General features: G+C 52.1%; 2 protein-coding genes across 2 annotated transcripts in view; one reads left to right on the top strand and one right to left on the bottom strand.

The window, feature by feature from the left end:
• SLA (Src like adaptor) overlaps nt 1-1,250 on the bottom strand; it is a 61,663-nt gene extending 60,413 nt beyond the window's left edge. Inside the window, exon 1 of the mRNA XM_059043075.2 lies at nt 807-1,250. The gene's annotated coding sequence lies outside the window, so the exon portion shown is untranslated. The remainder of the gene's footprint in view (nt 1-806) is intronic.
• The window catches only part of TG (thyroglobulin), a 236,113-nt gene that overhangs the window by 207,901 nt on the left and 2,609 nt on the right, over nt 1-25,603 (top strand). Inside the window, exons 44-45 of the mRNA XM_059043034.2 lie at nt 8,651-8,832; nt 11,503-11,610. Coding sequence (XP_058899017.1) covers nt 8,651-8,832; nt 11,503-11,610 — 290 coding nt within the window. The remainder of the gene's footprint in view (nt 1-8,650; nt 8,833-11,502; nt 11,611-25,603) is intronic.

Below are 25,603 nucleotides of genomic sequence, written 5' to 3' on the forward strand. Positions count from 1 at the left end.
TTTGATACACACTATTTGGAGAGCTGGTCATCCTACTGTAGGACCTCAGGGCAGTTAGGGAAGGGGGGTGGTCACTGGACCCACAGTGGCACTGCCAGCAGTAGTGACCCAGTGACGAAGGAACTGACCAGGACCCTGTTCCCCCAGCTGTGTGTCAACGGAGCGGGGAGAGTGCCCCGGGGGACCATGGATTGTAATCAGGAGTATTTGAATTCTCCAGAGCCTGAGCCTCAGTTTCCCTATCTATAAAATCGGGAGATTATTAGTACATATCCTCATAAAGATCTTGAAAGAAATCACGCATGCAGCAATGTCTGGCAAATACCATGTGCTCGATAAATATTAGTTTTTCACTTAATTCTTTAACTGTACTTCTACGGTCAGTATCCAAAGCTATTCTCCCCAATCCAGAGAATAATCCCGAGAAAGCGGGCATACAAAGGACGTACAATCACTAAATCACCTCGCCTGACCTGAGCCAATTTTCCAAGTCATGGCAGATGCACACACATGCTTTGTCCCCATGCCACCCTGCGTCAGTACCATCCAGAGCCCAACCCACAAGCACACACCATCCAGCCCCCTGGGGGAAGTCACGGGAGGGGTAGACGCCCCTCCTACCCCAAGTGGGCCCACGGACTCACCCGTCCATCACATCAGCGGAGACCCACTAAATTCCCGCAGCCCAAAGAGGTTGGGTAGGGCTTCCAGAGATTCCATGTGAAGACCCTCTCCCACTTACCACCCCAAGCCGTCTATGGGCCACCCAAGGAGTCTTAATGACATCAGCAAAGTTAACCACATACCCGTGGAACATCAGCGCTGCCTGAGACGCCTGGACAGGCTCTGTTCGCAGAGAACGATCTTATTTTCTGAAGTAGCAGCTTTCTGTTGAAATTCTTCATCAGTTGCCGTGGTGGAGATTTTTCCCTCTCTTCTCTCTCTCTCTCTCTCTCTCTCCCTAACTGGTGAAACTGACAGTCTGCCTACATTAACCGGGCATTAATTTGCATGATCAAAAGCAGATTTGTTCCAAGAGGCAATGCTCTGCTTTCCCCTCCAAAGCACAAGCATCTCCAAGGAAGGCGAGAAAAATCAGAATTGCCGCCACTGAGGTGCCCCTGAGCTTGGCCAGGAGCTGGCCTCATCCAGGAGAAGGTGGGATGGGGGCCCTGCGGAGAGTAGGGCGGGGGGAGGGCAGCCCGCCTGAGAGTTGGAAAGCGGCACCTGGCAGCCCCAGGCGCTGGCACGAGCTCCAGCCTGGGAAAATCAAGCCCGTGGTGACAGATTATAGCAGAGGACGGTCCAGGAGTCCCAGGGAAGTACATGGATTTCCTGCGGAGAGGGGCCGCTGCACCGAATTCCCCAGCCCTTCGGGGTGGGCTGGTGCGTCCTGAGGCTCTCTGGAGAGCCCAGGACCTGGAATCAGAAAAATGGGTCACAATTCCTGGCTTTAGCCGTGCAATTCAGGCAGGTTGCCTAACCAGTCGGAGCTGCCTTCTCTTTAGGCTTTGAATGGGCACAGGGTGACCAGCCCTGCAGTTATGAGAGGACTTCTGGGTGAAGGAGACGGTGCCCAACCCCTGGGAGCCACACTGGGACCCCTCCACGCCGGCGCTGTAGCCACCCGGCCCTCAGTTGTCACGCACACACGGCACTTCGTCTAAGTGTCCCCTGGCCCTGATGCGTGGGATGGTCATTCTCAGTGCAGAGGAAGCCAGGGACCGGCGGGGTTGACTTGTCCCCCCAAAACAGCAAAAGTATTTTCTGACTCTGCAGGTAAAAGGTGAATGTAGGCTGGATTCATTCTTATATATCCATTATTATCATATTTATTTTTTTCTTATGATTTTAAGTTAAAAGGAACATTTTATCGTGTGCCCCTGCAGTGATGGTGGGGTCTGGACACCGGGCCTGCTGGATGGTGGAGAGGTTGGCCCCTTGTCCCGTCACATCCACACCCAGTGGTCGGGGCAGGAGCAGTCCCGAGTTGATTCGTGCATGCAGCCAACACATACTCATTGAGGGCTCTTCTCCAGGCTGGGGGGAAAGTTGTAACCCGAACAGAGAAGGCTCCGGGCTCATGGAGTTGCTGTTCTCAGGAGAGGACGCAGACAGGGATGCGTAAGCAGAGAAAGTAAGAGTTTCAGATCTTGAAGAGTGCTCCAAAGAAAAGTGTAACGCTAACGGGAGAGGAAGTGATGCAACGGGGGAAAGCACTTTCGTACGGCGTTCAGGGAGGTGGCTTCCGGTTCTGAGTGATGAGAAGGGCCAGCTGTGGGGCGAATGAGGCGAGGGGCCAGTGCAAAGGGCTGAGGCAGCGCTGGTTTGGGGGACACAGAAGGCCAGGTGCTGGGAAACCCAGCGGATGATGGAGGAAGCGGTAGGAGAGGAAGGCGGATGTGTTGGAGGGACCTGTTAGGTCATCAGAAAAGTGACTTATTCTACTTGCAGGGGGCAGTTATCAGAAAGTTCGAAGTTAGAGAATGATCGTACTGATTCATCTTTTTTTTGTTTATTTTTAGTAATCAGGAAAATTCACTTTATTATTATTTTTAAAAATAGTTTTGCCATACAGATACACATTGTAAATCAACTATGCTGATTCTTCTTTTTAAAGAGCATTCTGGCAGCTCTATGGAAAATTGACTATGGAAGGGTAACAAAGGAAGTAGAGACCAGACTGAGGTCCATCGCGAGGTCCAGGGAGCAAGCTGGTATGTTAAATTAAGGTTAAAGACGTGGTAATGGTGAGAAATGCCCAGATTTGGGATATATCTTAGATCGGCAGCTGGGTCCATGAGTTGGGAGTTCAAGAGAGAGTTCAGAGCTACAGATACGGATTTGGAGGAAAACCAGGAGACTATGATGTCACAGAAAGCCAAGAAAAGAACGTTTTTCTGAAAGGAAGCCGAGGTCAAGTGTACAATGTCATTGGAAGTGGTGTGAGCTGAGCGCAGAGATCTGACCCCTGGACCTGACAGGAGGTAGGTCCTGGGCCCCTTGGTAAGGGCCATTTCAGTGGGGTTAGTGGAAGGCCTGACTCATCAGAGTAGGCTGAGGGGAGCGTGAGGAAGTGGTCACGTGCTTCCCAAACTCACCCTCTTTCCACTGTAGCTCCATCCGCACCGGACACCAACCCTCAGCCAGGTTTCAGGACCAGTTCATTCACTGCCACGTCACCTCTGCGACCTTACCAGGCTGTCCCATGGCAAGATCTGTGTCATGTTCATTTCAAATCCTCAACAGACATACTGTCTTTAATTTGTGCCCATGAAATGAAAGAGTATTTGTGTCTCCACCTGCCTCAGAGCTCTAGAGAATTCTGGGGGCATTTGTCCATTCATTCATCCTTCCAGAGTTCGCCCGATTGCCTTTGGAGATGCTGCCCCAGGTCTCCCTCTTCTCAGACTTACGAAGTCATAACCATTTTGCATAACATCAAGAGTAATCAATGTGCGAAAGTTAATTAAGTGTCTTCTGCGTACAAAGCACTCCTCCTCCAGCCCCACTCCCCAGAGAACATTGTCAGTGCATCTGCCCCAGGATGGGAAGGAGAGAAGGAGGGAAAGAGCCCAGATGGGGCAGGAGGGGTGGATAGCAGGAGTGCGTTAAGACGTCCTCCGGAGGAGAATCAACAGGGCTGGGCAAGAGCGGAGGACTGGAGAGATGAGGACGTGCGGGGAGGCGGGAAACGTCTCTTTTCTAAGCGGGTCACTGGGTACTGGCCTTCATCACCGAGGGCAGGAGAGTCGGCGGGGAAGAAGGTTCTGGAGGTGAGGAAGCACACATGCGCTGGAGAGAGATTTAGGAGTTGTCAACTTACAGATCATTGTCGAAACAAAGGGAGGAAATGGTACCCCCTCATGAGCGTGTGTGGACGGAAGGGGATGAGAAAGGGCAGGGGTGGCAACTGGGGCGGGCGGACGTCAGCATGTGAAGTGGGCAAGGCAGCCAGGGGGTGGGGCGGGTCCGAAATGAGCCCCAGATGGAGGATTTTATGGAAAAGGAGATGGGGAGGGTCACCGAGTCCAGGCAGGGAAGAGCCCCAGGCTCTCGGGGACGGTGAGCAGTGCCTTCACTGGCGCTGACCATCAGTGACCCTGGCGAGCATGGAGGTGGGACGTGGAGGGGCCGCGCAGCCGTGGGCTGAGGGCTGAATTCCCTGCGCTGGGAACGCCGAGGCGCACAGACACACACCTTGGCTGGCCTTTCGTTTGGGGTGGGGGTAGGCGTCTCGGGAGCGGGGAGATTTACCCAGTGACGTCGCTGAACGAGCAGAGGGGAGGGTCCCTGGAGCGCTGGGCCCTGAGGCATCAGCCCCAGAGGGAAGGAGTGTCCCTTGGTCCAACAAGAGGGAGGGGATTCGGGAAGAACATCTGGATGCGCCGTGTCCCTGAGAGTAGAGGATGGTGCGGGTGTACGGAGAGCTCTGAGGGTCACCTTGGGGTTCCGAGCAGCCTCGTGGGATCCACGTGGCAGAAGAGAGGCAGTAAGAAGCAGCAGCTCCCGGGCTCCCTCCTGGGGCCCTGCAGAGCCCACACCCAACACCCACTTCCCTCCGGCCTCAGCTCCGCCGTCCTCCATGAGGTCCGAGGCCCATCTCACGAGCCCATTTACGATTCCAGCCCTCCCCAGCCAGCCCCCTGTGCCCTCCCCCGCCCCGCTCGTACGTTTGTGCCGTAGCGCCGAGCAGCGCCGAGCCTCCTCTGTTACAAAGATTTGTCCTGTGCCATCCCTCCCCGAGCTCGACTAAAAGCCCCCAAAGGGCCAAGAACTTGGGCTGTATGGTTCCCCGATGTACCCCCAGATGCCTGGAGCTGCTCCTGGCACACGCAGGCGCTTGACAGAAATTTGTTGACTGAACAGCGACTTGAAGATAAAGACCCAGCAGCAACGCGGCTGCCGTCCTGTTTCTCAAACTTGGGGGGAACATGAGGACACCTACTTGTAATAATTTACTAACCAGAGGGGAGAGAGAAGTAATATTTACTGTCACCCATCTGATAAGGATGAATTTTCCTTTGATTCTAACATCAGCCCCAGGCGCAGAGAGGGGTGTATGCAGTGAATGAACTCACTGGCCAGCAGTGAGTCTTCTGAGGTTGCCTGCGGAGCCACACTCAGTCCCCTAGGTCACAGGCATCCAGGGTGACTGTGGACCCCTCCACGGTCGCTGAACATTTCCCAGGGCTCTCACTTTTCTATGGGAGGTGTTAAGGGCGGTCCTTTAAAACTGCGCACCGTGCCTGTGTCCATTCTTGATGGCCCTTAATGAGCCCAGGCCCAGCTATCCCGCCTCCGAGGCACGGCTTGCCTGTCCTCACGGCTTGTGGCTTCGGCCCTGGCTTGGCAGTCACGTGGTAGCCACATCCCTCCCGCGCTGCCTCTCTAATTAAACCAGCAACAGCATCTGTGCTTCTGTCCTCGCCAAGAAGCAAGAGACCTGGGTCTTCCTGAAAACGGGCCCCTTCGCATCCCCACGCGCCCCCGGGGGGCTCAGATCCGCACTCCAGCCGTCCCTTCAAAATACTGACTGTGGATGCAGCCACGGCCCAGCTCGTCTCAGGGGCTCAGATCCCCTTAGAATGGGAAACGGATCACAATCTTGTGGAGGCAGAACCTGGGCCCCCCTCCCTTCAGCATTCTAGCCATGGAATTGTGCAGATTGTTGGAGGTACTTCCAGCAAGGGCCAGGGCTTGGTGCCCTGCTGCTCCTAAAAGGTGCCCTCTTGTGGAAAGAGTTTCCGCAGCACCTGTGAAGGAGGCTTTGGGTGAGGTCGGTCGTTTTCTAGCAGTGATCCGGAAGAGGAGTTCCCAAGGATCTGGACCCACAGCCAGCGGGACCAGCCTGGATCACGCCTGGCTCTAAAGCATGGGCTCCCCTGGGCCAGCTGAGCTGCAGACACCTAGCCGCCGACATCATGCTAACAGTGTGTAGGTGTCATCGCATTTAACCTCAGGACAGTTTTATGAAGAGGCTAATATTATTGTGCCCATTGCACAGAGGAGAAAACAAAGGCAGAGGGGCATTCAGGAAGTTGCCCAAGGTCACATAGCTAATACGTAGCAAAGCTGGCATCCAAGTCCAGGTCTTTCCAGCTCTGGGATTTGAATCTAGGAGGTTTGACTTTGGACTTGCAGCCTCACCTGTGTTATCTCTATGAAGGTCAGTGTCTCTTCCATTCATTTGTCCAACACTTATTTCCTGGGCCCCCACTAGAGGCGTGCGTGCCCCTCCGCTGCTTGGTAGTTCTGGAACACTAGGCGTTAAACTGACAATAACAGCACCTGGGGATTCAGCGCAGCATCTTGAAGCACCCCAGGGGCCCCTGCCTGCGCCTGGGACAGGACGATAGTAATCGCTCACAGCTACTGACCGTGTGTGCCCGGAGCTGTGCTAAGCCCCTTATATTGCAGGTGTCATTGGAATTTGGCAATGATTCTATGCAACTGCCCAACTCATATGGTGATTTTGATACTTCAGTGAAACGCACATGCTAAATGTTTGGCAATAATTGGAGTCACGCGAATGGTGACTAATATAATTTCTGTGATAAAATATTCCAAAAACTCAGAAACGAACAGAGAATAACATAATTCAGGTTTCCCCCTAAACTATTAGTAGGCTGTGAAGTCAAAGAGATTTCAGGCAGGCATTTTTGAATGGACTAGATTAGACTAGACTAGGATAGAATGGAAACTATCCGATATATCATGTATGTTAGCAGCAATGGGTATGAATGCTATTCGTGCATGTTACTACAGGCATTGAGTGTGAGTGTGTGTGTGTGAATTCTGCATGTATAAGATGTCTTTTTTAGTATAGATCATGGTCAGAAATATTTGATATAAAAAACACTGATATAAGAAACACATCACTATTCAGGTTTAACTGATATTAATATTTTGCCACATTTGCTTCAGATCTTTTTCCAAGAAATAACCCGTTATAGATAGATAACGAAGATGGATAGATAGAATACAGATAGAATTCAAATGAAGCCCTTTTTGCACCTCTCCCTGTCTCCTGTCCTCATCCCTCCTGAAGCTGGTGTGTGGCCACCAGCAGACGTGCCTCTGATCAGTGATTCCAGCCACTGGTCCAGCCTCCTGGTGAGCCAGGCTGAAGGCAGTCCAACCCAGGACCCCAGGATGGGCTGAAAGAGTGTCTCAGACGGAAGGGGTTGCTTACTGATCATACACACTCCTTGAATTCTAATCACAGTTCCTGTGTGCTTGGAAATGTTTAGAAAGACAATTTAAACGTATCAGGAGATCCTGATAAGCACATGTCAGTGTTGAAATAAGAGCCTAGAAATATGTAAACACACATCCTAGGACCGTACAGGGGCCGAGGGGTCTGGGTCTCCCACGCCAGAGCTGCGTCACTGATGGCCCCTCAGCCCCTTGTCTTCAGAAATGAGGAAACTGAGTCCTGAGGGGAGGACAAGGCCTCTCCAGGCTCTCCCAGGCGGACAGGATAAGAAAGGAAGGAAGGAAGAGGAGGAAGACAAATACCGTATGATTTCACTCATATGGGAAACAAACAAATGAACAAACCAAACCAAGCAAAAATAAACACGTAGCTACAGGGTAGCGGTGACCAGGGCAGGAGGGTTGGGGAGAGGGCAAAATGGGTGAAAGGGATTAACTTCAGTTTCATTTACTGGCTCAAGTGTGCGTGACCGGACGGAAACTAAACCCTTGGTGGTGAGTGTGCTGTAGGGTACCCAGAATTAGGAACGGAATGTTGGACACATCGAACTTATATAATGTCATAAGCCAATGTTACCTCGATTTAAAAATAAATCTTAGAAAGAAGAGAGAAAAAAGAGAGTGAGGAAGAAAGAAAAAGGAGGAAAGAAGGAAGGAAGGAAAGGAGGGAGGGAGGGAGAAAGAGTTATCTCCATCTGGACACACATCCCAGAGAGCTCCCTGCCTTCCCTGCCCATGCTATATAAAATAGCCTGCCCCATTCTTTCACCCTGCTCCGTTTCTCTTCATAGCACCCGGCCCGGATGAACTGCACGACTCTTTGCTTATTTTCCGTCTCCGCCCACTAGAACGCAAGGCCCTGGAGAGCAGGGAGCTTGATTGGCATGTTCAGGGCTGTTTCCCAGGCCTAGCAAGCCGCTGGCCCTGGACCAAGAGTGTGTCTCTCAGTAGGAAAGGGTACAGACAGTGTCCCTACGTTGAATGCTTGAGTCAGTGAATGCGACTGAAGTTAGCTCTCCGAACAAAACCAGGTGACGAGCTGGCCGAGAGAGTCAAGCGCACGAGCGCGCGTGAGACCTGCGAGCGGCCTGCAGCAACGGCTTGTGTTCAGCGAGCACTTCTTAGTCACCAGGCGCCATTTTCAGGGCTTCACGCGTATGAGCCCTTTGAACCCGCACCGCCACCCTGCTTGGGGGCGCCACTGTGTCCACCTTCGGGCAGGCGCCGAGGGGTCCAGGCGCTTGTTTACGGCCACACAGCTGGAAAGAGGCAGAGCTGGGGTTCCCACCGGGCAGCCCGGCTCCAGCTCCCACGCACTTCTCGCCATCTTCCACTGCCTCCGAGAGAGAAAATTCTAGACCAAGGGCTTGAGCTGTGCTCGGTCGGGCCTTTCAGAATCTGACTGGGGCATTTCCATATTTTTCTTTTAAAGCAATTTGAGGAAAGTCAAGGCCGGACCAGTAGCAAAACAGCCTTTTACCAGGCGCTGCAGAACTCTCTGGGCGGCGAGGCAGCGGACAGCCGCGTGCAGGCGGCGGTCACGTGGTACTACTCCCTGGAGCACCGCGCGGATGACTACGCGTCCTTCTCCCGCGCCCTGGAGGCGGCCGCCAGGTGAGTCGCCCGGGCGCGCCGTCCTGCCTCCGCCTCCCCGCGGCCGTGGGGTGCTCAGATCCCCCGGGAGAACCGGGGCCTGTGCTGCTGCTTCATCTGTGTCAGTCATTCAGTCCACAGCGCAGGCTGCCTGCCCGCCAGTGGGAGACACGAGGGCTGACCCACCCCTCCCCTCCGTGGTGCTCGCGCGCCATCAGAGGGTGTCTGCTTGGATATGCCCCGAACCGAGAAGCTGCGCTCAGCTGGTGTGGATGGAGAGCGGGCGGGGGGCAGTCCAGCAGAGAGGACCCCACCTCCAGCCCAGGACCTGGACCCCTGCTGCCCTTGAGAACAGCGCGAGGAGCGCTCCGAGGGGGGCTAGAGCCCAGGCCTCGTAAGCATCGGTATTTTTCAAGGCTCCCGCAGGTGACTCTGCTGGGCGGCCAGAGTTCACCTTCCACAGGAAATGGAGGCCTAGACGGGGGAAGGTTTGGGCCTGATGTCACAGCCAGAACAGAAGACCCAGGGCTCCTGAAGCCGTGCTTCCCCTCCCGGGGGTGGGGGCTGCTGTTTCTGTACTCACTGCTTATGGGTCTTGTTGCTCAAGTTCACTGCCTCAAGCTTCCTTCCCTGGGAAAGTCTGCCTAGGTCACCCAACCCAAGAGTGGTCTGCCTTCCCCAGAATGCCCTCTCAGCACCGTCAAGAGATAGCCAGGATTCCGGTTCCCTCTGCCTGCAGAGCCCCCTGGGATGAGACCGCAGTGGGGACTCCGGCTCTCGTGTCACCTTTGAGCTTCTCACGGGCCGCTTGACACGTTCTGCTTCCCTGACAGGCCCCCCTCCAAGCCGGGAGAGCGCGGTCAGGTGGTTTCCGCATCCTGTAACTTCTCTCCTGTCCTCGGGGAGGGAGGTCCATGCTGGCCCTTGCTCTTTGTCCCCGGGGACAGAGCCACTGTCAAGGCTCAGAGGCCTCTGCTGAACTTGACTTTGGTGAGAGGAGATGGACTGAAGGATGTTGAGGCCCACTGTCCTGCTTGGTCACTCCTCCCCGGAGTCTGTGGGGAGTCAGAGGGTCACTAGCTCAGAATAAAACTTTCTACCACCCCCTGGGATCTTGGGGACCAGGAAGGCTCGAATTTTCCGTCCAGCGGAGAGCTCAGCTTTGAACAAAATAGCCAGCACCTATTCCTGGAGGCCCAGCCCCAGACTGGACCTGAAGAACTCACAGATGTCCAAATCCTGGACCCCGAGAGGCTCACAGCCAAGTCGGGACTGGCTTATATCAATGTTGTAGAAAGAGCTCAGGGCTAGAGTTCAGAAACTTATGTTCACTCTTGTCTCAACTTTGCCTGTAACTGTCTTTGAGGACAATCTGTGAACAGGGGCAAGAGCAGGGATCTGAAGGAGGGAAGGTAACCACAAAAGACTTCATCGAGGAGGTGGACTCCATTCCTCCCTTAGGCCAGGTCCTCATTCCCTCCTGGCCAGGCTGAGGCAGCAGCCTCCACGGGCCTCCCTGCCTCCAGTCTCCTCGGCAAGGCCCGCCCACAGCTCTGCCAGGGTGCAACTCTCTGTAGGTCTGCTCCCACCCCCGTCCTGCTCACCGCTGCTCAGGGGACCGTGAGGTAAAGAGGGCTGCCCTCATCTGCCCTTCCAGACCCCCCCACCAGCCCCACCCTCTATGAGAGCCTTTCTTGTACACCCTGGAGCTGACGGTCTCGGTCGCCAAAAGAGGGGTAGGAAGCCCTCCTCAGTGATGGACTTTTATGGGGGTTGTCAGAGTCTCTGCAGGGTCAGGCCCCTGGGCCCCGTTTCTCAGCTGAGGAGACAGAGCATCAAGGAGACGCAGGGATGCTGAGTGGGATGCAAAACCTGGTGGCCCCAGACCAGCCAAAGTCGGCCTGATTCTAGCCACGCCGGCCTGCCTCTGGGCACGCAGCTAGTGCAGGACCCCACGCAGGACCCCACTGCTGAAAGCGGGTGCTTCTGAGATTTATTCACTTCACCCCCGAAGGGGGAGTGGATGTGGAGCTTTGGGAATCTAAAGCAAGGCTCTCAGCCTCCTCACTGTTGACGTCCGGGGCTGTGGGGTCTGTCCTGTGCGTTATAGGATGTTTAGCAGCCTCCCTGGCCCCTTCCCACCAGGTGCCAGTAAAAACCTTCCACTCCCAGCTGTGACAACCAACAGTGTCCCCCAGACATTGCGAAACGTCTTCTGGAGCATGGAGTCATCCCAGCTGAGAGCCAGTGGTCTAAAGGTGTCATACACCTGAAACGTCCCCGAGGTCTCCATCTTCCTTCAGAATGCACAATCATTTTATGTTCAGCTTCATAGTGTATTATATTCATTTTACTATAAAGCGTTTTGCTCTCAAGTCTTTGAGTAAAATTGATGTCCTGGGAAGATGTTTGTCGCCTGGGTCTCTTGACCCTGCGATGCATCATAGGGACATAGTGTGTGATCGTGGCCGTCCAGGAAGCAGGCTGGACCGTGTGCCAGCAGGGGGACCAGCAGGGGCGAGAGGAAGGCTGGAGGGAGGGTGCGAGGAGGGGCGGGGGTGTGCTCTGCAGGCCTACACAGAGGGGCTGGCTGGTGGCCCAGGGCCCTTGCCTGGGAGAAGCCTTTACCCGGCACTGTTGTCCATAGAGCTGTGCATAGCTAGACCCCATCCTCTGTCCTCCTCTCACCAGGGACTACTTTATCATCTGCCCCGTGATTGACATGGCCAGACACTGGGCCAGGAGAGCCCGAGGAAACGTCTTCATGTATCACGCTCCTGAAAGCTACGGCCACAGCAGGTAAGGTGGCTGCTTGGCCACAGTGGGTGTTGGCACACAAAGAGAATCTGGCAGAGGGTCCCTGTCACTTCTGTGATCCACAGGGCAGCAGAGAAAAGAGGGCGGGACCATCATACAAGTCCTGGTTCAATGACATGGGACGCGTCACTTAACTTTTCTGAGTCTTCAGTTTTATCATCTGAAAAATGGGTAGAATAGTAATCACCACTTTATCTCACAGCATTGTAGGAAGAGCAAATAAAATAAAAGATATAGAAAGCAGTTTGGTATTGCAACATTAGATATTCATTGATTGACCTGGCTTGGGGGGAGGAGCCATCTTTATTAATCCTACCTGTTTATGTCTCTAAAACTGAACACTTAGCTTAACTTAAGAAAATGACTTTCCAAAGTATAAAAAGATTTCTTTTGCAGCAAAAGGAGTTTTATTTACCCCTAATTTATATGCCCTTCTAACTTCCAGAATAAGTTCAATGTATCTTATAATAAAAGTCTCAAGTGCAATAAAATTATCAAAATGGAAAAGAAAAATAAGAGGTACAAGTAAAAGAAAACCAATGATAAAGGAAGGGGCAACCAGTGGGCCCAGAATGTGATCCTGAGTTTCCCAGAAATCAAAGAATAGATTTAAAAGTAAAGAAGAAAAGAGCAAAGCTTCGGTTTTCATAGCGCCATCAGCTAAACAAAGGAACAGAGAGGAGTGGTGTCATAAGACATATTTGGTCTTGGCCAGTGGGAGGACAAAGCAACGTGCGTCGCTGGGGCACAAGATTTCCAGGGCGTTGGAGGGAGGAATGTGAGGCCACATGTTCTACTTCTTCATGACCTTACAGTCCTGAGCGCTTCGCCTGTGCTGGAAAACCCCAGACCCCTCCAGTGCTGGACCAGTAACTTCCCACATAATCTGATGTGATTCCCACAAATTACATCAGATTAGCCACTTCACGTTGGAGCTCCTTTGGTAACAGAATGTCAGGGGGTGAGGTGTCACGAGATGCCAGAGTGTGTTGCTTCATTTCATACGAGAGTATGAAGCAAGGACATCCATCGCCCACGTCCATGCTCTGTTTGGGCTGCAGGGAGACTGGGTGTAAGAAAGTCAACTTTTTTGGTGGGGGGCTGTGTTGGGTCTTCGTTGCTGCCTGTGGACTTTCTCTAGTTGCGGTGAGCAGGGGCTACTCTTCGTTGCAGTGCGCGGGCTTCTCATTGCGGTGGCTTCTCTTACTGCGGAGCACGGGCTCTAGGCCTGCGGGGTTCAGCAGTTGCAGCGCGCGGGCTCCGTGAGTCTGAAGTCAAGGTGTCAGCACAGCCGCACTCCCTCTGCAGGCTCTAGAGGACGATCTGCTCCAGGCACCCCATGCCCCAGCTTCTGGAGGCCTCAGGCGTTCCTTGGCTTGTAGACAACATCTTTCCACTGTGTGTCTGTGTACAAATGTCTCCTTTTTATAAGGACACCAGTCAGACTGGATTAAGGCCCACCGCAATGACCTAATTGTAACTTGGTTATCTCTGCAAATACCCTATTCCCAAAGAATATTCTGAGGACCTAGAGGTCAGGGTTCCGACATATCTTTTAAGGGGGACAGAGTTCAACCCAAAGCACCACCCTTCTCTCTAACACGACAGCCCTGCTGGGGGGGCTCCCGAGGGGCAAGGGTGCAAAGCAGGCTGTTCTGGACCTGGGATCAGGGTGGTTCCCGGAGGAGCGATCCTTGAACAGAATCCAAACCACATCCTCAGTCTCTCATGGCCAGTTTCGGTTTCTCTGTTGCTGGAAAGCATCTTCACGTCCCTCTGGGGACCCACAGACAGGGCGCCACTGCGCTGATCCACAGAACTTTTCCTTGAAAGGAAGCCACGCCCGTGCATCAGGACCACACAAAGTGCCTCCCGGGTCACCTCAGGGCCTAGAGACCCTCCTGGCACAGAGCAGGTATAGTAGGTGCTCAGGAAATCATGCTGAAAGACAGAAGCTGATCCAACTACCTCAGTTGACAGGTGGGAAAGGGTCTCTTCCACTCTAGTTTACAGGCTCCTCGGGGCTCGGTTTTGCTATCTGCAGAATGGGAGTAAGGAGGTGGGACAGGTCAGGAGTACTGATTCTTCGCTGGGCTCCGTGGACCGGGAGAGGAGGAGAGCGAGATGGGGGGCCCGAGCTTCCCAGCTCCTTTCTCTCTTACTTCATCACTGAGCTTCAAGTAAAATGTCAAGGTCATTCAGTTTACAGAGATATGAAAAATGTCTGGGCTCAGTCACCTTTCAGATGCCTTCTGACTGTGACATTTTATCAGTTTGGGAGGAAGAGACACTCAGAGACACTGAAATATTTTATAGGCAGAGATGTTGCCAACTGTACGTAAAGGCAGAAAGGGTCCCGGGTAGAGCAGCGGCTCCGGGCCGACTGCCTTGTTAGAGACCCACCTGGACTCTTGTTTGCTCAGGGACCTAAGGCAAGTCACTTAGCCTCCTTGGTGACAGTTTCTTCAACTGAAAAGGGGAAGGATAAGAATTGTACCTACTTCAGAGGGTCATCGTGATCATTTGTGTATAGACCAGGACCTGGCAAACAGAAAGGGGTAAGAGTGTCTCATTATTCTTGTCTATCAGAACACGTTCTTGATATCCTTCTGGGCATATACCATCTCTCGCCACCACGACCATAATATGGCGCCATCTATATAGTAGGTACTTGAATCAATGAATGAATCATAGAAACTAACCCCTTTAATTGATGGCAAGTTTATCTTTTCTGCCCGGGAAGACATCTCTCTCACTCTGCCCTGGAGCTGTCACACTCTCATTTATTTCTGGCTGAGATCTACAGACTTAAAATATATGCGCGTGCCTTATGGTTTCACCCATCTGTCTGTGAGCATATATTAGCTTTCCTGGCATAGCTAGTGAACAAAACACAACAAATTACCACTTTCTTGCACTCTTGTTAATTGATCCCAGCATCGCACGCTCACCTGGATTATGTAGATGAGATCTGCATCTCTGAAATTGAGGGCCAGCTTTTGTGAGGACAGAATAAGTGTCATGGATGGGGGAGGAGAGAAAAAATGGAAAATCTACTGTGTGAGAAGAAGGTGCAGTTTTAAGATCCAGATTCAAAGAATCATAGACTATGTGAGATGATTTCATCCAACTCGTTTTACAGATAAAGAAACAAATGCCCAGAGAAGACTGGAATTATGTCGCAGTCACAGAGTCAGTAAGCAGCAGTCTGGACTCAAACCCTGCCTCCTGCCCTTGCTCCAGTTTTCTTTCAATTGCACCCACTTCAGCCCAGAGCCTCTGAGTGCCTGCCATGTCTAGGTCCACCTGCTAGCTGTGCAACTTTGGACAAGTTGCTTAACCTCTCTGAGCCTCCATGCATCTTTATCTATCCAAGGGGAGAGTAATAGTGTGTGTCCCACAGGGCTGCTGGAGGGGTTCAGGGGTGCAGTGTCTGCATCTAGGGTGTGTGTGGGGGGGTGTGGGTGTATGTGTCTGTACACACCACAATGCCTGGCAGCTTTGCTCCCAAGACTACTGACACGAGGACAAAACTTAGCAGCTTTCTTTTGCTCAGTTCTGCTCACTGGGGGGATTTTGAGCCAGTTTCCTCCATGGCTCCCATCTATAGCCCGCTGTTTCATGAAGAGGGATTTTCAGCGATGACTGTAATCCGGGCTTTCTCAACTTGGACACGGTTGACATTTCAGGCTGCATAACTCTTTGCCACGGAGGGCTGTCCTGTGCGTTCCGTGCGGTTTAGCAGCACCCCTGGCCTCCACCCACTCAATACCAGAAGCACCTTCCCCGTTGTGACAACTGAAAATGTCTCCAGACAAGGCCACTGTCCCTTGGGGCCCAAAAGGGTCCTGTCGGTAAGCGCTGCTGGCATCACTTAAAACGGGAGTTTTCACTAACACCACCTAGAGAGAAGGTGTGACCCCTTTCCCAGGTCTTATCCCTGAATCAGCCCGAGATGCCCCCGCCGCCAGAAACTGTCTCTGGTCCCATGGACCCTCTGGCAGACCACAGTGCGCCACAAGCCGGAGCATCTGGCTCTTCTCTTACAAAGCTCACCTGGAAGGCTGGCAGCCTCTCTCCCGTGGTCGCACCAGGCAGGACCCTGGCCCGCTGGCCACTCCCAGGTCTGAGGCCGTGGGTGTTCTCTCTCTTGCCCAGCTGTGTCTAGGCGCCACCGCCCACGCTCTGCTGGGACTCTTCCCTCCCTGCCAGGCCCGGCATCGCCGTCTTGTTGATTACACTTGATGTCTTTCTCTCTAACCGGCTCCTCCCAGAGGACACGCTCGCCCAAGTGTCTTCCTAGGAGGGACCCGCATTGTATACTCTGCCTCCACGAGCCACGGACTCCAAGACCCTGTGGCCAGCCCAGGTTTGGGGGATCCCCCTCTAACGCACCTCCAGGAGCCAGGCCCCAGCAAGTGTAGAAGGGAGCACTGATGGATTCTCTGACGTTGCCTGTCCTTAGGGGGCTTATCCTGGCTCTGTCTCTCACTCTGAGCCTCTGGCAAGTGACGACCTCTCTGAGCTTTGGTTTCCTCATCCATAGATGAAGCCAATACTAGTGCACTTATAGGAGTGTCTCGGGATCAAATAAGACAAAACGTGCAAACGGCCTAGCTAGCTGGCCGGCATGAAGTTGGCACTCAGTAGGTGCTACTAATACTGCTTCATGTCTTATGCTGGGAGAACCCACGTTGGAATGAACAAGATCCAGGAAGAAAGCATCCACAGAAGAAGCGGTTTTTGTGTACTAGCTCCTGAAAGATATGCTGTGGCCACTTCAGAGGGGAGATGGGGGCCCATCGTCTTAGGAATTCCTCGGGGTGGTACCAGTTCATCGTTTCGAGATTCACCTCGGGGCTGCGTGTGAGCCGTCACGCTTGAATTAACGCGCTGTGTTCAGGTCCTTATTCCAAAGTCCTTGGTCCCAAGAGTCCTGAGGTGTCATTCCCGCGTCTCAGCGGCGCACAGGCATTTTAGAGGGACGAGACTTGGCTTTGAATGGGCGGTGGGGTAGGTCTCTTGGGATTAAACACCTGCCCAGGCCCCATGTAGGATGTGGGACCATTCTTTAATTTGGGGAAAAGCAGTTCCGTGTAGTGAAGGAACACGTCCTTGGAGGTTAAACCAACGAGGGTGTTAATCCCATCTCTTCCTTTGTTAGCTGTCTGCATTTGAGCAAGTTCCTTCACCTTAGTTTCCTCGCCTAGAAAATAGGTGTAGTTACATCTGCTTCATAGTGTGAAGATTCAAATCAATGTACATTAAATACTTGGCGTGTTGTAGATGGCCAATATTTGGGTTCTTTTCCTTTTAGGAAAAATAAGGTTCTGAGAAGAAAATTTACCAGAATGACTAAAGAGGCAGTAATGTTCCTCTTGCACAAGTTGTCCCAACCCTGGAAAAACAAAGACATCAATTCCAGACTCAAGATATTTTGCACACCACTGCGTTGACATTCTAGATGTTTCTGTGCATTCCAGGGGCCTTTAACATTCCAGATTCAAAATATTATGTTTTTAGTTGACTGTCTTGGTGAATTAGTTGGAATTAGCAAACCAAAGCAACTCTTAAGTGTTTGAATTCTTGAACTGGGTCCATTGGCCTGGCCACGTCCTGTGTGATTAACAAGATTATTTCCCAGTAAAGATGGAAGTAAATCATTTTCTGAGACTGACGCCAAATTCATGATGTATAAGAGCTTGTGCTATATATCCTCTTCAACACTGACTGGACAAATAATTACTGTCTTGTATGCCCCAGATTCTTTGAGATGGAGATCCTAGAGATGGAGCAGCTGGTAAGACAGAGAAGGGCTACCATCTTGGGACTGTAGTCAGCGGGTGGGCTGATGAGGGTCTAGGGCCAGGGTGCAAAGAACAGACAATACGCAAATAAATATGTAGAGTAAATTCAGATAGCTGCCCTAGGAAGGAGAAAGGGAAAGGGATTGACATGTTTGGGGATAAAGAAGGACAGAGAGCTAGAGTTTATTGAAGAGGAGGAGAGTAGTTGGAGATATGGGGGAAAAAGACAGGGTCTTGCAGTTCACATAAGAGTTTGTAAGCTGTGGCAGGCAAAGAGATAGTATTTTATCTGAGTACGATGGAAAGTCATTGGAGATTTTTAAGACAGGTTATATAGAATGCACCTTGGTCTTTTCTCTCACACTCATAACACAACTCACTAAAAACCAGATTTTTAATTGAAGGTAGAATAGAAACCCTGTTATCCAATATGATGGTCATTTAGTTAATCAAAAAAATCAATTGAAGTGGGAACTTATTAATGAATATGCCTTACACATTTAATTTTCACTCTAAGCGTACAAACGTGCATTTACTTGCCATTCTTCTCGTGCAGGGTCAAAAGTTTGAATAGGAAAATGTGGTTTGGACTTCTCCCTTTGAAATTTGTGCGAACCCATAACCATAATGCGAGTGGATGTCCACTTTTGGTTGCTTGAAAGTGGGGCATCCACGTGATATGTAATGCATTTAATTCAGCTCTGTACTTACAAGGAGAGCTATAACTGGCACAGACAGGTCAGCGATAAACACAGATGGCTCTTGATAAACATCTAACTTCCTGGTGAGAGTAGATGTGTTGGACCAGGAAAGTTCAGCCTTTTCTGAGCAACAGTTGTTACGTCTCGTATAGAGAATAAAATGTCCAGGTTAATCCAGCAAGTCCGCTGAAAGCTTTGCCTGATTTGCCAAACCATATATCATCCAGCTGTGCTGGGCTTTAGGGAGTTATAGAAATATTGCAAGCATTTCATCTGGGGCCGGGGATGGGATTGTATTATTTAAAGTATTGCGTAGCGAATCTCTTTGTAAAAACGCAAGCCAAAGCATATAATTACTTCTTGATTAATTCCTAGGCAGAATCTGAACTTTTGCATGTTAGATTTGCCCAAAGAGAAGTACACTGGTAAGCTCCTATTTGTAGGTTATTGTACAATCCCTCAAAAAAAAAAAAAAAAAAGAAAAAAGAAAAAATCCTGGGAAGCAGAAGGGCTTCTATTCCTCCATGTTCCCTAATTTCTTTTGGAGGAAGTTATCTAGAGATGCTGGCTAAAGATTAAAAAAAGGAGCATATTTTATGGGAATGAGGTCAACAAACTTCCTCTTTCAGACAGAACAAGGATAGAAATCTCTGGAAGAGCAGACTCTCAAATCAATCCCGTGAGATAGGGCAGAGCAATGGGGCCCAGCCATAAGCCTCTGCAACCCCTGGAAGGTAAACATGTGGCCTGTTTATGGCCAGAAAGATCCTACCCAGTCCCTCTCCTCACCCTTCCCAGCTCAGGTCACTGTGTCAGCAGGGCCCAGTGTCAAGTGCGTTCCTCTGGGGACACGTGCTCCCTAACGAGCCCCAGTGCCCGTGCGTGATGGCTCTCTTATACTGGAAGCAGAGCTCAGGTCAGGAGCTTGTACATGAATAGTCTCTGAAAGGTGGCTTTGGCTTTTGACTTGCTGGAATGCAGACTGAGCCTCCTCCCTGCACATTCACACCAGCAGACTTAAGATGATCAGGATGGCTGACAGGTAAGGTCGGGGGACAGTCTGTAAAACGAAGCAAACTTCTATCTCTCCCAGATGATTGCAGCCACCCTGTGATTTCTCAGTTCTGAGCTTGCTTCCCAGCCCACTCCGGCAACCGTTCCAAAAGAGATGCAGCTTGTGACTGGCTTGTGTAGAAACTGCCAATGTCCTCTGTCCCTTAAGATGTGGCCCTCAGTTCCTCTGGCCTCAGTTCTCATGCCTTTCGCGGGACCGGAGCCTAAAGACCTTCGTGAGCATATGCACTTGAGTGGGTCCCAAACTTTTGATATTCCTGGATCAGGGAAAACTCCCGATTTCATTTTTCAACAGGAAGCACTTCTCACAATACACGAGGCCCAGAGCGCTGGAGAACCCGTCACCTGCCGCCATAGTTCCTGGTTCTGCCTCCACCCCTCTGTGCCAGGCCACACCTCCCACCCCATCCTCCATACAAAGCGCAGAACCCAGTCTGTGATTCACACCCCCCGAGTCTCTGCCCGGACACCCGTCCACGCTTCATCCACTCCTAGAGACCTCCACTCACCTTTCAAGGCACAAATCAACCATAATTTCTCCTTTCTTTCTACAAACTCCTCTCCCTTTCCTTGCCTGAAACAAGTGGTATTGCTTCTCTCTCTCTTTTTATGAAGTTTGTAAGCAATTCTATCATTTGGTATCTATTTATCTATCATGCAACCCACAGAATTTTATTTTTTTAATATTGGCTTCTTTGCACGTCCTGTTAGCCTGTGAGCTCCCTGATGGAGGGCAGACGTATCCCTCTTTTCCCGCAGCACCTGTTCAGAGCACGGTGCACAGCAGGCGTTTGGCAGATATGACTCAAGTACAGTCCTGCCCCGACAGGCAGTGTTTTGCCACTGGCCTCACTGAACTGTGTTCACATCCTGAAACCGAAGCACACACTCAGCCACCCGCCGGACTGTGCGGCAGCTCAGATTCCCCACGCTCTGGCTGCAGGTACCGTCACCAACGCCAGCAACAGCAGCTCTTGCTTGGATGGCGATCTGTAGCTTGTAGAGAGACTTCCATCCACCGTCAGTCTGTGAGCACCTGGCAATGCCACGGGGGAGGCTGAGCAGGGACGCTCACAGGTAGAGCAGCCGAGAGCCAGTGGTGGAAGTGGGGTTTGAGCCAAGCTCATCCGTCCCTGGCGGGGAGCTCCCCTAGACCGCATGTCCACGCGGGACGCAGGGAAGCTCCAGACCTGGTCTGAGCTAGGATGAGGGGCTATCAGGTTAGGGAAGGATGATGGAAAGATTATTATCAAAGACAGCAAATGACACCGAGAAGCTAAATAAAAGCAGTGTGACCATATACCCACATGAGTGCCACAGGTCTGGGTATATGACGTACCAGTGATCGAATCCAGCCCAGAGCCAGGAAGCCGAATCGACAGGCGTCAACTGTCTGCCTCAGCCTGCAGCCCTGCAGCCATTCAGCTAGCAAGTTTCCCCTTTTACCTCATCAGCGCCTGGAGGGTCCTTCCGTGTCTCCCCCTGCTGACGCTGAATCCAAGTCCCTCTTCTTCCTCCAGAGGGTCAGGGGCTCTCGGCCCAGACTCACTGAGGCCTTGGTGCCCCGATCCCATATGCCTCTTCCAGGGCTCTCACTACCTGCCCCTCCTCCAGATGTCTGCCTTCAGCAGCTTGAAATAACTCCAAGACCAGCCCTGCTAAGGAAAAAACAAAGCAGCAGTCCTCATGCACAACAAGCTCTCCAATTAAACAGATCAGATGGGCTGGAAGGCCAGGCCTCTCCCCCAAGCAGTGCTCTGTAACGTTTGGGCGGCGGGCTGGAGCCAGCCTGGGTGTGCTCACAGGAGCCGCTGTGCACACCCTTCCCCAACTCCATGTTCTACGACGTCACTTTGGTAGTTTGGCATTGTCTGTGGTGGGAGACTGTGGAAACTGGCAGAAGCCAATCGTGAAGCGTTTACCATCACGCCATCAGCACAGATCTTCTCGAGAACGTGATGAAAACTATGAAGCTTCTCCCAAGACAGATGCACATACACAGTGTCACAGCGTGTTACACCTAATTTCAGGGAACTTGTGGTCCTCTGAAACCCTCTAATGGACCCTCAAGCTAAAGACCCTTATTCCTAAGCTTTCTGATGGCTCTCATAGGGAAAAGGAAATAGGAATGAACACTGGAGCCAGACACTGAGCCAGGGATTTGAAAACTTTGTTGCTAAACCTCATTCAATATTTGGAAGCATGATTGTGTCACCATTTTACAGATGAGGACACGGAGGCTCAGAGAGGTTGTCTACCTTCTCCAGGATGTCACAGCTTTCAGTGACTGAGCCAGGATTTGAACTCTGTTCACTGCACCATTTGGAATGCAGCTTTCTTTGGAAGAAACAGTGGAAAAGGCCACTGTGGAAGGCAGGATATGGCCCCTCCAAACGTCCACATCCGAATCCCACCCTACCTGTGAATATGTCACCTTACGTGGCAAAGGGTCTCGGCAGATGGGACTAAGATTAAGGACCTTGACGTGGGAGATGATTCAGGATTACCCAGGTGGGCCTGATCCAACGACACGAGCTCCCCAAAGCAGGAGAGGGGCCCGAGGAGTGGCTCAGAGAGATGGGACGAGAGAAGGGCTCCACTGCCTGTTGATGGCTTTGAGGGTACAGAAGGAGGACCCTGACCCGTGGCCTCTGGGAATGGCCTTCAGTTGCCAGCCCGCGACAGAACAGGAACCTGGGTCCCTCTCCTCGGGGATCTGAGTTCTGTCACAGCCCCGATGAGTGGGAAACAGATTCTCCCGCAGCCACCCCCAAAGGAATGAAGCCTGCTGACCGCTTGATTCTGGCCCAGTGAGACCCATGCTGGACCTTTGAACTCCAGAGCCTGTGAGATCCTACATGTGTGTTGTTTTAAGCCCCTTCGTTTGTGGCATTTCTTAGGGGGCAGCAGTAGGAAAGGAATAGAGTCACTTTCTCTGCAGGGCCTTCCGAGACGTTTCCCTTCCACACACTGTAGGGGGGGAGCGGGTTCAGGGGGTCGGGGCGGTGGGGGGATGGGCCGAGCCCTGCGACTCCGGGCTCCCGTGGTTCCTGTGCAGCATTGTCTGTGGTGGGAGCCACTGAGACACACAGACCTCAGCCGGCCCGGTGGTGGTAGTGGTGCCGGGGGACGACCCCATGCAACAAGGCCCAGAGGACAGCGGGCCGTGGAATCCAGACCTGGTCCTGGCATCGCCGCTGAGTTTCAGGGCCTTGGGAGGAAAATGGCCTCTGGGAGCCTCAGTTTCCTCCAGTGTAAAACTCCATGAATCATGAATCATTGCAATGCCACCTACTCACGGGGCCCTTGAGACAGTCAAGGTGACAGTGATTTGTGAAGTACCAAGCGTTGGTATCAGTGAGAGGTTTTTTTATCACCCTTCTTACAATGTCTGTCTTCCTGGCGTGTTTTTGTCCTGTGCTCCTTTTCCCTTTATGGCTCTTAAAACACCGCTGAGAATTCGGAGCATTAATCCCCACACGAAGGGGTATTGACTTGGTCCTCGGCGCTGCATGCCCAGAGGTAGAGCAGACAGGGACAGGGTTTGGGGTCTGGGAAACAGCTTCCGATCCTGGCTCTCCCGTGTCACTTCACCTTTCTGCGCCTTGGCTCATTGCCTGGCAACGATGCAGATGATACACTTTCCTTGCTGGATGGTCCTGAAAGTTGCTGATCAAAGACCAACCACAGTCCCTGGCACATCTCGGATGCTCAGGAAACAGTAGCTCTCAACAGGCACTCCGGAGGGCCGGCCGCAGATTCCGGGCTCTTGACCAGAGCTGGACAAAGGACTCGGCCCTTCGGGTCCCGGGACCTATACATTCTGATGCCACTCCCTCTTCCTGCTTCCTGCTCGGGAATGAAATAAAGCTGACAGCTGCTCTGAGAGGGCCGGGATGCCTGACAACAGACGCAAGGAGACATCGCCCTTTGGGGCTGCTATTCCCTCCATCCCGACCGAGTGCTCTTCGTCCTGTGGGGCTCACGCTGTCTCGTGTCCCTGCTATGATGCCTTCCAGTGGGGGTGGCCAATAGTCACACATAATGACCCTAATCACAGTAGCCCCCGGCACTTGTGAAACACTTGTTTCAATAGCTTCCACATGCAGTGGCTGCTCTGGTCTGTATCTCCCAATGTAGAAACTAAGCCTCAGAGAAGTCAAATGACTCATCCAAAGTTACATGGGTGACAAGTGACCGAGCGGGGTCTCAACTGAGTGACTCAGTGGTCGTTTCTTCTGTGCCCTGCTACTAGTCACACGTACACCCGCCGATACGTCTTATGATGAAAGGAGGAGTTCCAGCTCTCGAGCCCCTCAGAAGTCCCCAGGCTGGGCCAGGAGCCTGGCTTCCAGCTCCAGCCCGGCACTGGTGGGTCACCTCGGTACCCAACGTGAGCGGGCAAGAGATAGCAGAGAAGGCGCCCTCTTGGCTTGAAATGTTCCCCTTCACATCCCTAATCTTGAGGGTCCCCTTTCCCGCTTCTGAGATCATCACAGTGAGTCACGCTGAGCCAGCGTCACACTGTCTGTGCACACAGCTTTGCATCTTGATTTAGAGTAGCTTAGCCTCTGTACAGATTGCCTTTATCTAGGAGCCACCTGGTCTGAGCCCTTTCCCACGACACCTGTCCCATGGGTATACCTGCCCACTTCACCAGAGTGGATGAGAGTCACTGGTCACCTGGTCAGAGACACTGCTGATACCTTACAGGTGGCTGATTGCATCCAGAAGTATTTAGAATATGATGGAAGAGAAAGAAGTGGGCCAGGCTGTTAAGTACCTACTGCATATACACCTTCTTATTTCCAGCTTCACAGCAACCCTGTGCAGTAGGTATTTTATACCCATTCCGTAGATGACGAAGCAGGGACTCGGGGAGGTCAAGTAATTTTCAAGAAGTCACACAGCTTGAAGTTGGAGGAGCCATGAGCCGGGGGTGGTGCCCCTGGGCCCCTCCGGGCCTTTGGTTAGCGTCATGTTCCCTAGCAACGTTCCTGACCCGACTCAGCTGCTCAAGTTACAGCGTGCCTCTGCGTCAGTCAGGAAACCTCTCTGAACTTCGTCTTCCTCTAATCGTAAGATTAGAGATTGGCTCTTGTGATAAATTAGGCCAGTTACAAGGTCAGAGAACACAGTCTGCACCCAAGAGCGTGCTCATTTCTAACGCCAAGTGCAATTCAGGGGGGTTCCCCAAATCACCTTCTGGTCTGATAATTCACTAGAAAGACTCCCAGGCCGCACGGGAAGCTGCTGTACGCGTGGTTGAGGTCGTCGCGGGGAAAGGATGCAGGTTAAGATCAGACAAAGGAAGGGCGGCAGAGCGGCGGGCCTGGGGGGTTTCCGAGCTCCGAGCCCCACTGTCCTCTCCCCACGGAATCAGGAGGGGCCACCCTCTGGGCGTTGATGTACGACGATGCACACAGAGTGGGGCCAACCAGGGAGGCTCCCCCAGACTTGGTGTTCGGAGGTTTGACTGGGACCCCGTTACATAGGCATGATTGATGGCCTGTGTGGTTGGTGTCAGCCTCCAGGTTGACTGTTACCATGTGACCCAAAGCCCCCCACCCTAAGTCACGTGGTTGGTCTTTGGCATGGCCGGCCCCTGCGCTGAGACTGCTGAGTGAGGCCACATTTACAGGAGGTCCAGCGTGGCCAGCCGCTGCCCTAAACAAAGGCACTCGTATCAGGCATGACATGGATTACCTCCCAGACACCAGAGGGCAAAGGCCAGACTTCTCCTTGGTAAAAGCCAGATTCTCTACTACACAGCTGTACGGTCCCTCCAGCCTCTCTCCCCGTTCCTAGCCCCGTGGCCCCCAGTGCCAACTCGGTCCATTTAAACCACTCATCTGGCTTCCAAATCTTTATTCCCCCCTGTCTGCTGCATATTAGATATCCAGTTCAGCACAGCATATATATTATTGACGAGCTATGTGCCAGGCACTGTGTTAGGGTTGGTTCCATGGATGAATAGCAACCTTAAAGAGCTGGGAAGTATAATCCATCTATGAACAAGGACTAGCACAGAGAAGGGGTTGAAAATGCAGGCTGTTTTGAACAAACAAATGTTCAACTGCTACTCTAAGTGTCATGGTTGGAATGTGGTCAAGAGAACACTCTCTTGGAAAATTGCTTACAAACTTACCGATGTTGTTTCCAGGGAGTAAAGTGCTCAGCACTGGGTACACTTTAACCTATAGATTTGCCATGGATCTGCCCCAGTGGGGCCATTGGACTAAGGGCCGAGCAGAATCTCTACTAAACTAAGCACCAAACAGTCATCCTAAACATAAAAAGAGAAAAATCCTCACTGGGCAAAGAGTATTGGGTTTTGGCTCCTTTGGTTCTTCCAGCAGTTTATTATTCCTTTAACTTTTGCTCCTTCTTCTT

Source organism: Kogia breviceps, chromosome 17 (genome assembly GCF_026419965.1).
Source record: "Kogia breviceps isolate mKogBre1 chromosome 17, mKogBre1 haplotype 1, whole genome shotgun sequence".
In the NCBI taxonomy this organism is placed as follows: Eukaryota; Metazoa; Chordata; class Mammalia; order Artiodactyla; family Physeteridae; genus Kogia; species Kogia breviceps.